At 38.9% G+C, this 13,749-nt stretch overlaps 1 protein-coding gene across 6 annotated transcripts in view; it reads right to left on the minus strand.

Moving 5' to 3' along the window:
* Positions 1–13,749, minus strand: part of MYO6 (myosin VI) — a 79,331-nt gene that overhangs the window by 42,142 nt on the left and 23,440 nt on the right. For all 6 annotated transcript variants that reach the window (XM_075707057.1, XM_075707058.1, XM_075707056.1 and 3 more), the window contains exons 9-11: positions 9,280–9,360; positions 6,647–6,827; positions 3,715–3,859 (exon numbers count right to left, since the gene is read on the minus strand). In XM_075707057.1, the coding sequence (XP_075563172.1) occupies positions 3,715–3,859; positions 6,647–6,827; positions 9,280–9,360 (407 nt within the window). The remainder of the gene's footprint in view (positions 1–3,714; positions 3,860–6,646; positions 6,828–9,279; positions 9,361–13,749) is intronic.

A 13,749-nucleotide genomic window follows, 5' to 3' on the forward strand; every position in this document is an offset into this window, starting at 1 on the left:
TTGAGATGTGGTGAAAAGGAAGCAGTACATTATTATACACCTTTGCTTTAGTGCTTGATATGTCCCACCAAACATTCTCAAAAGGAACTATACAGACTCATTTTATCTATATGTTACATGCACAACAGCCAAAACTGATCTGTTCTCAGAGGCTGAGTCAATAGTTCACTGAGAGCATTTCCAATGGGCTGCCACCTGAATCCGACATGGATGCGGTTTGTTCAAACCCCTTCTGCTTCTAGTTAACACACTCACTTAAAAGGAATGCAAAAATATTTTCAAAAAACAGTCTGATAATACTGAACTAAGAAAGTAAAAAATCTCGGTAACAAGATTAGCATACAAACTTATTTCCACAAATTGAAGATATGATCTAAAAATCCACAAGACAGACTTTGGTAAAGGAAAGTGTGTGGTGGTGTACTTAGGAGAATTCAACAATACATATGCAAGATGGAGAGTAACCAGGTAAGCAGTGAGTCAACAGAGAAAGACCAGCAGTTATAGTGGATCACAAGCTGAATTAAGTAAAAAAATGTTACTAACTTTCAAAACCTGCAATTCTCATACCACCATGCGTTAATACGAGTACCATCTATACTGTACAATATATAATTTTCTACTCTAATGGTATCTGTAATACTGATGAAGGTTCTCCTGGATGAATATATCAAAGATGTTGCTGTCAATTCAGACATGGTCTGGAAGGCAGGAAATAGTAAAATTTGGAAAATACTGGCCACTGGAGGCACTTTGTCCTGAAAGACCCATGTCTTCTTACATGTAAAGGTCATTATAAAGAGAAAAATTATTTGTAACTTTCCATATCAGCTGATAAGGCAGCAAGATGATAGGGACTAAGAGTCCCCAGTTCCTAGTAACTGAGGGGAGAAGAGCAATTTATAACTACTTTCCAGAATGCACTATTGAATATAGTATATAGAGATCTAGATCTTGAGCTTTTAACTGAAGGCAGAATAAACCCTCCTTAATCACTACTTACCATTTGACACCGCATTATAACTTTTTCCATGGCAGTCACTATGAAGTTCTAACTCTTGAACATACCCTCTTTCAAAGTACAGAAATAAGCAGATCACCAAGAAGTCTACTTGTGGGCAAGAAGTCTACCTGTGTGTTCTGTCTAGAAATACACCTCAAGGATCAGCTATTTGGTAATAACGTGTTACTGGAACAAGAGCCGATACCCATGCTAAACTTAAGATGCCCGAATAAGAGTTAATTCACAAAAGCTTCTGCATTCCCTTAAAAACATGATCTTCAAACTGCACAGGCTGTCACTGATGGTTTATTTATGCTCAAATTTTGGCCAGGAAGATCAGTTTCACCCTGGAGATCAGGAAGCGGACACTGAACAGTATTCCATTACAGCTATTCTCTTTGAATTCATCATTATTGGTTAGAATTAGGTAGAGATCCAGATTACTTCTCTGGTACAGAATAAGCTCTTGACCACTGGAAACCTCCGTTGCTCAAATCCGTTACACTCCTTGAGGACTAAAAAAGCTTGTGCTCTCAAGACCAACTTTTCACCTCATAAGCGTGACATAACCTAAGCATGCATTAACCTTGTTTCAGTCCACAAGTTTATGAAATGTTAACAAATACTTCATACTATAAGACAGAAACATAAATAGTGATAAATTTCAAAAGACATGAAATGCACAAGGAACATGTATAAACCACATTAATACAGATAATTATGGCTTTCATACAGTAAACTTCTGGTGTAATGTGCATAAAGTTGTCTTTCTGATTCACTAAAACAATCTGTTTCCATAAGACAGTAAGAAGCACCCGTGCATTTCTTCCAATCAGTGAAGTGAATGTTAATTAGCTTCCTAATTAAAAGATTGATGCATTCAGCTAAACATTGAGAATTACTTTTAATGTGCTCAAAATTGTTTAGCCCAAGTTCTGGTTTTGATGCAATGTTTTCTTTAACTCCAGAAAATACACAACACAGAAAACCAAATGTTAAAACACACAATTCAGTTGCACACAGCTTAGCTAGCATCCCTGACGGCTTGCGTGCTAGAAGGATCAATCTTAACAAGAGAAAATTTGTGGTGGAAGCCAGAGGTTTTCCATAAACAAAAGGCAACTGTAGTGAAATAATTTTCATAAAACTCAGTCTCACAAGAGTACTAACTTCCATGGTATTGAAATGTTATTATCAGTACCATGTTTAAACATCTTTGCAATTATTCCTTCTCCATGTGTGTACAGAAAGAAATCACTATCCTACTTCTGTGCCTAGGAAGTTACCTTGGTAATAGCTTCTTGTCAAAACAAAAGGGATAATCGCTCTTTTTTTAAGGTCACTATTTACTTCAATAGGGATGTGTTCTTAATAGCTACAGAAAAAGAAACCCACCTCCTTTCTCTCAAATTTATCCTCTTCCACTATTTTTTATGTTTCTATAAAACAATACTAACTTTGCCATCAAGATTAAATGTTTCTTTACCAGCAACAACAAGAAGCTGTGCATTTCTGGACTACCATTTGCAGTGGTGTTTTTAAAGCTGAAACTTGATTTCAGAGGAATTAGATGTGGCAAACACAGGGACACTAATCACCTAGACACTGAGGGGGTAGATATACTACCCTCTAATTAGAGCATCCCAGACCTAATATCACAGGGCAGCAGTCACAGGAGCAATGTGCAGCCCCCCGTGACAAGAAAGATGCATCCAAGTATCTTCTGAAACACTTCAGGCACAGCATTAACGTTCCTTGATACAGTGTATCTGTCAAATCTATTAGCATGCCTAATGTTCTGGGCAGGTTATGGATTTAACAGGCTGAATGCTATACTTTCTTTTGCCACAGAGCGTACTCACTGACATGTGAGAGGTTTTGTAAAATGTGGTAGTTACTTACTCAAAGCTGTTCTTTTCCTGAAAAAAAGGCCATTTTAGTCAGACATTGTACAACCGCCACTTCCAAATAAAAATAAAAAAACCTGCAATGGCCTAACAACAATGAAACAAGCAAGCCTGAGCATGTAAAAATGTGCATTTGGATCAACTGGTTTAAAAAAAAAAAAAAAAAATGGGGGGGATCAAAGCCCTGTTAAAAATTTGTCATCTCAGAAAAATTTGTCATCTCAAAATTAACACTTGCATGATGGAAAAGCACAGCACGTTGTTTCTGTTTTGAAGGGACTAACAAGGTAAGCCTGCTAGTCTTCTGCACTCTCATATTTTTGTAGTTCCACGTTCGTTGTATTTTGTAAAACATGAAGTAAGCATTTTAAATAGCTGCACGTACGCTAAGTGCAACTCAGTTCGTACTTGCAAAACGGTCCAGCGGGAGTTTGTGGCCATTTTTCCCTTTTCCCCGTGGGTAAGAAAACAGGCAAAGCCTGGCAGGAGGCAGATCCCAAATGCCCTGGGCCGAGGAGGGGAGGGGGGGGAGGTTGGGCAACGCGTTACCTCAGAGCGCGGCCCACGGGGCCGTGGCGGGAGGGGTCAGCGGCTCCCAGCCCCGGCCGCACTCACTGCAGACCCCCTCCCTGAACACACCGGGGGCACCCCCGGGCCGTCCGTTTCGGCGGCGTTACGACGAGGTTCGTCCCCCCGCGTCCCGTCCCCCCCCCCCCGTGTCATGTTGGTGTGTGTCCCGTCCCCCCGCCCCCGGGGCCGCCGTGGGCTGAAGACACCGGCCGCCCGGCGGCGCGCAGCACTCACTTGATGACCGTTCCTTTGGCGCCCCCTGCCGTGGTGAGCATGACGCGCGCGGTGAGGCTGCCGCGCAGGTCCTCCGGGTCCAGCCCCAGCAGCGCCGCGCAGCACTCCAGCGCCGGCTCGCTCCGCCCGCGCAGCGTGCAGCCCCCTGCGAGCAACCGCCACAGCCGTTAACCGCCGCCCCGCGCCTCGCAACCGGCGCTGCCCCGCCGCCCACAGGCACCCCCAACCCCCCCCACACACCCCCACACACCAGGCTCTCCGCTGGTAACGAAACTGCCGCGAGGCTGGCGCGTTCACGGAAAATTCTAGTCGTGAACGCGCGATGATCTCGCCGCCATGACTAGAAAGGACATCAGCTTTGAAGGAATTAAAGGTTTGCCTCTGGAAATGACTTCGTATGTTACATGTGAAGAGTCAGTTCTCAGAAACACCACCACCCCACCTCAAAACAAACGAAAAAAAAAAAAAAACCACCCAAACACTACACACAAAATTTTGTATTTCCAGAATGTTGTTCGAAATGTAGATCATTCAAAATCTAACCTGCTTGTAACTGAAAGAACCATCCCAAAAATGTAGAAGTCCTAATACCTAGTAACTAACCATAGTGAGTTAAAAATGTCTGGATTTGCATGTTCCTGTAACCCTCCAGACCTCCTTGCTGTGCATGCGTAGCTCAGTAAGAGCCTGGCACGGCAGGCTCCTGGCACTGAGGTTTTCAGATAACATACGTGCGTACGTACATTTTCCCAGTAAACAGCCGAGAGACGTGCTTCCTCCTGCTCCGCACCACGGCCTTGGCATCAGAGCTCGTCCAGGCACTGCAGGTTCATAAATCCTTACCTGAAGCGCTCAAACACCTTAGCAAAACCTAACACTTCAACAGGCACGCGTGCCAGAATTACAACAGTTTATTTCCTGTTGTTCTCAATAAAATTTATCTCTCCAGGTAAGTGAAGAAACCAAAAGGGATCAATAACTAGTCGAACATTGCTTGAATTCCTTAACTCTATGATGACATCAACTAGTCAAACGTTGCTTGAATTCCTTAACTCTATGATGACATCAACTAGTCAAACGTTGCTTGAATTCCTTAACTCTATGATGACATCAACTAGTCAAACGTTGCTTGAATTCCTTAACTCTATGATGACATCAACTAGTCAAACGTTGCTTGAATTCCTTAACTCTATGATGACATCAAGCAAAAAAAAAAAAAAAAGGGGGGGTGGGGTGGGTGGGGAGAAAGGGGTGCTTAAAAGATTAAGGCTTTTGTGACTTGGTTTCGGAAGCTCTGAAACACCACCAGCCTGTAGTGAAAAGCTTTTGTTTGGCGTTTCCAAGGTTTTCAAAGCAGCAACAAAACTTGAGAGGGTCTCTGGTACAGAGACATACTGCCTGGAGCACTTCAAATGAACACCCTGTGTGTACACATACAAGGTGAGAGCAGAATAAAGCCTGTATTTGCAATGAAGTGTAATAATTCATTCCAGAAAAAATGGGTTTGAATTTCAACATTCAGAAAAAATAAGTTTTCTGGTGTCCTCCTTCCCTTCTCTAAACACTGACTTTCCTCACCATCTGAGCCTCCCCCTCTCCTTGTTCATTTGCCTCCTGAAACTGCCTCACCACTCACATTTGCACCTTTTTCACTGTCCCACCCTGTCAACCCCAAAGTCCCAACCCACAGAAGGCCCAAACAAGGAAGCTCCCTGCCAGCTTACTGCTGAGCCCCGTGAAGCCACTACCCTTCTCTACCCCCGCATCTTCCCAGATTCATTCACATTAATCGTGTTCATTTCACTCATCTTCATGAAGATGGCAAGGTCATGAATTGACACTGGGGAGGCTCTGATTTGACCTAAAGAAAAAAAAAAAGCAAAAAAAAAAAGCCTACCTTCTCTGTGATGACCCTAAGCTACCTGGTCTTAATTCAGTGTTGGCCCTGCTTTGAGCAGGACACATTGGACTAGAGACCTCCCACAATCTCTTCCAAACAGAATGTTTGTACAGTTCTGTGGTGATTCTGTGCTTGGGGTTGGGAGCTAGTGAACCTATAAGGCTAGTACTCATTTAATACATCATTCAAAACACCTTTTAAAGTGTTCTTTAGCATGACCTTCCTAACAACTTCACCAAGTTTGGCAACAGCTATACAGACCTGAAGTAGGACTAAGAGGAACCAGTTTCACTGTATCTCATGTATCTTGCAACTCAAGATAAAGATCTACATACATATCTTTTCTAGTTATATAATTATATTTGTAGTACATCCAGACCAGGAGTTTCTTCAAGTCCTTCAGGAATATACGGACAGCAGTTCTCAACTTAGAGAGGCTGATTTCAGTAGTAAGGTAAGAATGACTGTTCGAAAAATACTCATTCCCCTTCCTCAGCCTTCCTGCACATGCCACCACTAAGTCCCAGCTACACTTGCACCAAGTCATCTTGTGAGCGACATCTTAAAATTAGGAAGTTTACATTTACCTAAGTGTTTGCTATAACTTTTTTCCTCACCTCTCAAAATACTAACTTAATGGTATTTTTGGAAGCCAAAGGACATACTGTCTTTCCCTACAGATGGAGTTGTTAATTTCAAGATGTTTTCACGGCATTAGCAAGAAGTCGGACTTTTAAAAATTATTATTAAAATAAATTTTTATGTATTTTAAGAGACATTTTTATGTCTCTTTTCTTTGTATCAAACTTTGCACTGAAAAATTTCAGTGAGAGCCTGTCTGCTTTCAGAGCATGTAAAGAAGTACTTCAAAACAAACAGGTAAACTTGACTTCAAAATGGTGTGAGTTAAAACTGAATTCCCCTTGAACACAAGGCAGCTTTCTAAAGCAATAATTCGCATGGAAAGGAATCATCTACAATCAAGAGACATTTTCAGTATTTTTACAGAAAACAATTTATGTTTCATCTAACCTGAAGTGCTCCCAGCTTCCTCAAAATCAATATTTCCAAGGTGAAGGACACCAGCCACTACTCTAAAAAGATCAAGTTTTTCTGCATCATCCAGTCCAATCTTTTTCATTGCTGTGCACATTCTGTTAAAATCTCCGTGATCATCTAAGAGTGGATCCTTCAAGGAACCTGCTTTGAGATACTATAAAATGACAAGATAAACCAAAAATTCAGTAAGTGATTTTGAAGTAAATGTAAGCAATTATTTCCAGTCAACAATAAACCATAACAAAAAGCATAAAAAAGCATGCCAAACTAAGTAGAATGATTAGAGCTCTCCATACAGTACAGGCTTTGCAAGAACCCTAATTTGTTTTAATTTGTTGATACTTCAAAGCATGGTCTTCAAACTTCAGCTTCAAAGCAAACTTCAAACTATCTTCAGAAAGCAGAAGTTGGAGAGTGAGACAGCTAAGGACAGGGGAATACAGCATTGTGAGCAGTGGAAAGGAAGACTTTGGTTAAGGAAGCTATCAAAGCACTTATACAGAGGAGCGCTTCTAGCCCCTAGCAGCTGAATAGGATGACAGAAACCTTGACAGGCCATGGGAAAGGAGTACAGGACAAATCAGAATTGGAAGAGTCATCCCCATCCCAAATGGACTTATTTAGAGAAATACACTTGTTAAAGTTTGCTGGTGATTAAGAAACAGTAAAGTTGTTCACAGTGTTCTACAGGTTAAAAGAATACCAGCTACATTTTAAAATACCAATTTAACATTTTGTTGATTTTCCTAATGTAAACACATCAAAAGCCATTTTAATTGTTAATGGTTTTAAACAGTAGACAGTAACACATCTGCATGCAATCAAGAGACTAACTGAGCATGCACACTGATCTAAATTTTTACAATTACTTTAAAATGTTTTCAACTAAAAAGAATAATTAACTTTAAATAGAAGCCTCGTTAATGTCAAATAAGCTAACATGATTTTTATCAAAACAAAACACCACATGCATCTGAAAAATTCACTTCACACAACATTTAGACACATCAATAAAATTAAACTCCATCTTAATTATGTAAAATGATCACCTCATCTTCCTGATAAGGAAAACACAAAAATAATTTAAGTATTAATTGACTATTCCAGCTTTTATTAAAATAAACAATCTTAGTATTTTTCACAAACCGACACAGCAAATATTAGATTTCTGATTTAAAAAAACCTGAACAATGCAATCTATTTCATGTTTAAGTGGCTAGACTAAGTTTTAGTATCATTGAAATGTGATCATTTATTGCGCCTTCAAATTGGCATGGCTGTAACATACAAGTATTATGGCATCACATCTTCTGCTGTTTAATGTCCAATACATACTTTCAGAATTATTCTTTCAGTATGTCTTAGACAAACACTTATTTCAAATTAAGTCCTTTAGAGAACACATTTTATGACAGAACACCTGCCTGTAAATCACATCAGTAGCAGAAGATTGCATAGGTTCATCTTCCAGTAGTAAATTACCAACTTCACTACAAGTCAAAGGCAAATTAAGTCGACTGAGGCAAAATCTCCCAACCATCTCTTAGCCTATATGCTTGACAAGAATTAAGTATCTACCAGCTTTCTGCCTCAGTAATAGCAAATCAGCATTTCTGTATCTCGCCCTGCACCATCCCTGATTACAGAAAATAGCCCACATTCAAGTAACAGGAATTGGCATTACGTGCTCAGTGTTACAACATATAAACACCAGAAATCCAGGAGTAGACTTTTACAATGTTGACCTGAGCAAAGGAAGTACCTGTACTGTCTTTCATAGCTAGGCACGAGCTACATACAAGCTCAAGCCCAAGTTCTCAAAGGTAAAAGAGATGGCACGGTCATTGGGGGAGAGAAGCCCTTGAGTAAACTTATCTTCGTATTATTCCACACGTATATGCAGCTTGCCCTGCTACTGAATCCCAAGCATGGATTTGATTAGGATTTGAAATAACTGCTAGCTATACAAATGAAAAATTCATACTTTATGTATGAATAGATGAAAACTGTATTAGAGAGCAGACCAGAAGTTTAATGAAGTGTTTAAACAACTTCCAGTCCACATATACTATTAATTTGGATGAAATTCTTACTGTCCTTACGCAAACAAGCTCAAAGGCTGGTAACTCCAGTTTTAAAAAATGTAAACAGACATGGAGCAAGAGAAAAGAAATGTTCTGAAGTTTCACACTTTATTCCAGGAAATGCCATGCTCTCCCGTAAAAATGCCTCTGGAAAAAACTACTGCTGCTGACCTATTCCTAGCAGTAGTAAGATTTGAAAAGAAAATTACAAAAAGTCTTGCATAAATTTTTGTTTTCCAGAGAAGACAAGCTGCATCGTTAAGTGTTATATTATTATAAGAATGAAAAGGAAACAATTTTACATACTGTTCCATTTGGGATTTTAAGATGCATGCTAAAATGTGTTTCTAGGACTGAACTCCAAAACCAGAGTTCTGAATATACCTGCTTTGACAGTACCCGTTTAGACCTATAAAGATGTGTAAAATGAACATTTCATTCCACACTGTAAAACTGTAATCATCATTTTCAACTCTATCTGCATTATTTAATCATATAAACTAACTGAAGATACAAACATACCTCAGGACTCTTGCGATTTTGCAAAATCTGCTTGTCTGTTTCTTTGTTAGCAAAGTATCTGGTACAGCCTCGATTTAAATACTGTAACAATAAAAAAAAGAGGAAATGCATGCTTAAAGACAGAAGTAAGGAAAACATATGCTTTTATTTAAGGCTTGCTTTACATAGCTTGATTTAATCATATGATACCAACAACATGTGAGGTGTTCAGAATTCATTCCTTGAAAATGTATTTATTTACATCTACAAAATTACAGAAGTGCAACAGTAACAAACTTCTATTGAAAACTTTTTGATTTTGACAACTAAAATGCTTTTTGACACAGTGGGATTTTCATTTTGTTAAGTCCCACAATCTTTTCTTAATGTTTGACTATTAAACCTATTAACGGAGTCTGGGATTACAGAAAAGGCAATCAATTTTCTGGCCTATGTATAATACCAAACTCTACTCCAGCAAGCTGTATAGAACATCAGAAAAAATTCACAATAATCTTTATGTTTTCAACAACATACAGGCTTTATATAGTATATCTGGGGGCGAGAGGGGTAGGATCAAAAAACTTGTGGTATGACTCCAGTGTAGTTTTATGGTAATTTTTTCCTCATCAGTGAAATACTTCTGTAGGTAGTAAGAGACATAGCATATTAAAAAGCTCAAAGATTATTAAAAGCTTATAACATGGTACAAACAGAAGCCTAATTCAGAATCTGACTTCTGATATCCATCTTGTTGTATAGTAAAGGCAATGGACCAGGCATTCAGATAATGACTGTCACTTCCAGGAAAATGGGATCGCCAGCTTTTTCTTTCTGGTTTGTTCAGCTGAAAGTTAAGAACTCTGTCCAAAAGCTTGGACAGAGCCCTTTGTCTAAAGGAAGTGAACTGATTCTTTGCTCTAGCCCATGAACAAAGAAGTTGTTTTCAACTAGGTGAACACAGACAATCCTACACTTTGATTAAAATTTATATACAAAATTCTAAAAAATAAAATATTCTTCAAAGCATTTCTAACAGCAGAAGAAAACCAGGTGACAAATTTAACATTAAAGTGACAAGAAACACTGTTCAAAGTTAGCTTGGTGTTTAACAAGATATCGAAGAGTTTTCTTTATCAGTCAATAAGAATGCAAAGCACAGGGTGTTTTAAACACAACAATATATCCCTGTATTACAGTATTAGTAACACAGTCCAAGAAACTGGGGATGGGAAGTGAAAAAGGTTGCACTTTTCAAGAAGAGTGTGGAAACTTATTGGACTGGCTGAGAATGTGAACCAGCGTGGTATTCAGTAACAACCTACGCAGGAGACACTTAATCACAAGATAATGGCTTTCATTTGAAAGCTAAAACCAAGTAATGTTACATATTAAACCTAGGAGAAATCATATTCTTAAAGCACACATACAGCTTGAGGTTATCATATATAACATCTAAATACCATTGTACATACTTTTTTTTCCCCAACTCTGAAGTACAACGCCCCATTATAACATCAGTGACCCAAACTAAGGCAACCTGATTGCTCTTCCAGAAATTAAGATCTGAAAAAAATTCAGCTTCTCATCTCCATCAACTATACTCCAGGTACAGGTTTACTGTGCAGCTTTACTTTCAAAAGGCATGTGGTGCAGCCCAAGGCATCTAGACCTACAAAGTTCAGCACAGGGTTACCTAATGACTTTGAATTTCTGAAAACTTCTGCAGGGGAACCTAAAACACAAGCACCCAGGACTGCAAGTGTTTGTGGAGGTGAGCTTGGAGGAGGGGTGTGCAAGAACCCTGCAACTTTTCATAGTCCTTTGCCAAGTAAATTCACACGTCCCCAGGGGAACTGCAGGGGAAGGATGAACTAACAGAGAGATAACCCCCATCAGTGCTGCTGAAATCCAGACGACAGGTCAGGCCGGTGCAGCCAGCGCGGTTTTCTCGGTTTACATGCCCAGAGCAACTGTGCGCCTGCGCCAAGATGGCCAAATGCATGGGGAGGAGATTACAAGGGATCACTTAAGTCAAAGGGAAACACACCTACTGGGGGGAAAAAGAGCATCTTTTGGTATTGTTTCACTTTGTGAAAAATGAGAATTACCTTAGATTTGAGATGGTCCTATTTTCAAGTGAGTGTAGTTAAGAGAAACAAGGCATTGAGCAAAACATGCTTGAGCGTTAGGACCAAAGCTGACCCTAATTTGCACATTGACTTGATAAGCTAAAAGGCACAAGACAAGTGGCACAATAGAGCTGATGCAAAACAGCGACTTTAGGGATGGGTTTTTCTAAATAACCAATTTAAGACTACGATTTTTTTTCTGAATGTTTTTCTTGTCTAGAAAATTAGCATTAATATCAAAACACTGATCAATCATCAAATCTTGCCTAGTATAATATCCCCATCTATTACTAGAAGCTTGAAAGATGGTATTTCCATGAAATTTGAACCCAACAGACATGCAGTCAACAAAAAATGTGGTAAAAAAGTGACACAAGCATGATTATTCAGAGCCATTTTATGAAAAAACCTGAAGCAGCAAATGAGAATGAGTAACAGAAAAAATAATCTTGACAAAATTAATACAAATTCAGGAAGAAAATTAACCTTTTACAGTTTTTTTTCCTAAAAATCTCCTATAAAGTGATACTTCATGAAAATTTAGTGCAATATGACTAATAAACTTTATATTTATATTAATTTACATACATACAAAGGTGGAAATGATCCTAAGGGGTTTTTTTAATTAAGAATAATCTACTTTAACTTCAGAGGGGAAAATTTTTAAAAATATTTCAGAATTGTTAAAATGTTTATATTTAACATGCAGAGTGGATCTTTCACATGCAGGAAGGAACTCAGGATTCAAATACTAACATGGTAAAGCAATAAATATTCTTAACAGAGATGAAAATACCTGCTGCAAACTTAGTAGAAGTCAAAAAAATTACGTCACAGTGTGGTAAGGCTGGCGCGACTGTAAACTTTTTATCATCGAGACAGGCAAGTGAGTGCCTTCTATAAAGGCACTCCAGCTGTTCAGTACTGTATTGCGCCAGCCTGATTTTAAGCAGGTTATAATTCTGACCTTGACATCTACAACCTTGTGTGCTCTCATGAGCAGAGTTTTTGATTAAAAAATATCCCCAAGAGTGGGCACACAGCATATGCGGTTCCAGAATTAACAATCTATTAACTACAAGAACTAAGTTTTAATGGAAAAGTGGCTGCACAATAAAAATATGTATTTGAATATTTTTTAAGATTTTAGCTTTAAAACATACAAGAGAATATTGCATAGAATAGCCACACAGTAAAGAAAAAAGTTTTGAAAACTAGCTCCATATTATATGAAAATAAATGGTGTTGGGGTTTAAGTATTTTGTTTGTTGGGTGTTTCAAAAGAAAAGTTTTCCTTCTAGAGAACAGAGGCAGTTCCTTCTTAATAAAGCATCAGATCAAGTTTCCATCACACAACTGAGTACAAACAGACAAACTATAAGAAGATATAAACTAAACATTCAAAGAAATATTATAAGGTCTATAAAGGCCCCTAGGAACACCTCTGAGGAAGTAAGGAAACTTGTCGTAAAATACTGCCGTGGCTTTTAGGGAGCAAGATCACCTAGATACCACAGTACAAATGTATGATGTGCACAATACGGAACTGCAGCTCTGTGCCTGCTTCCTGGCTCATCAGTAAGCAGAGACAGACTTGGCCAAGCCAGGAGGCAGCAGCAACCTGTTCGGTCACCAGTATACACCTGCCTTCCCTACAATGAGGGCACCAATTTAGGTGTCACCTGTGCAACTACTGCTTTGCACCTAACTAGCAGGAGCTTTATATCTTTAAGGCTTCTAGCCCTCTGCTGAATTCTGATGGAACTGAATGCAAAGGGGTTTGGGGAAAGTAACAGATAAGCACAGTCCATGTTTTATTTAGAAAACCAAGTAGGAAGATACACCAACAAAGAAAACAATGACATAGTAATGTAATTCTTTGTTAGCAGTGCTCCTCACCCTGTTTAAGATCAAGGAAGTCTAAAAAGATAATAGTCAATTAATTGATATCCTTGTAATACACACGCTCTCCAGGGTTGTGTTACAAAAGCCTTCCAAACGTGCGGCAGAGATTTGGTCTATTTTAGAAATACACAAAATTCTGCTTCTGTGAGATTCCAAGCTAGGCATGAGCCGAGACAGTGGAGAGATGGCGACAAATGACAGAACACAAGCAAACAACTGACCAGTATTGACCGGTAGGATTTGATTTGCCAGTATTTTTCTTTTCAATGCAAGTCAAAGCAGCACATGGTTGATATTTGTAGATATTTATTGTTTGAGTGTGATTGTCAAAAGGAAAAGAACAACAAAACAAAACAAAAACCTACCAATATATTTATATATAATTAAATAGCAGGAATGAGTGATTGAAGGCAAGAATCTTCACCTTACTAGTAAAATTGGTGATGACAGTATA

Source organism: Pelecanus crispus, chromosome 3 (genome assembly GCF_030463565.1).
Source record: "Pelecanus crispus isolate bPelCri1 chromosome 3, bPelCri1.pri, whole genome shotgun sequence".
NCBI lineage: Eukaryota > Metazoa > Chordata > Aves > Pelecaniformes > Pelecanidae > Pelecanus > Pelecanus crispus.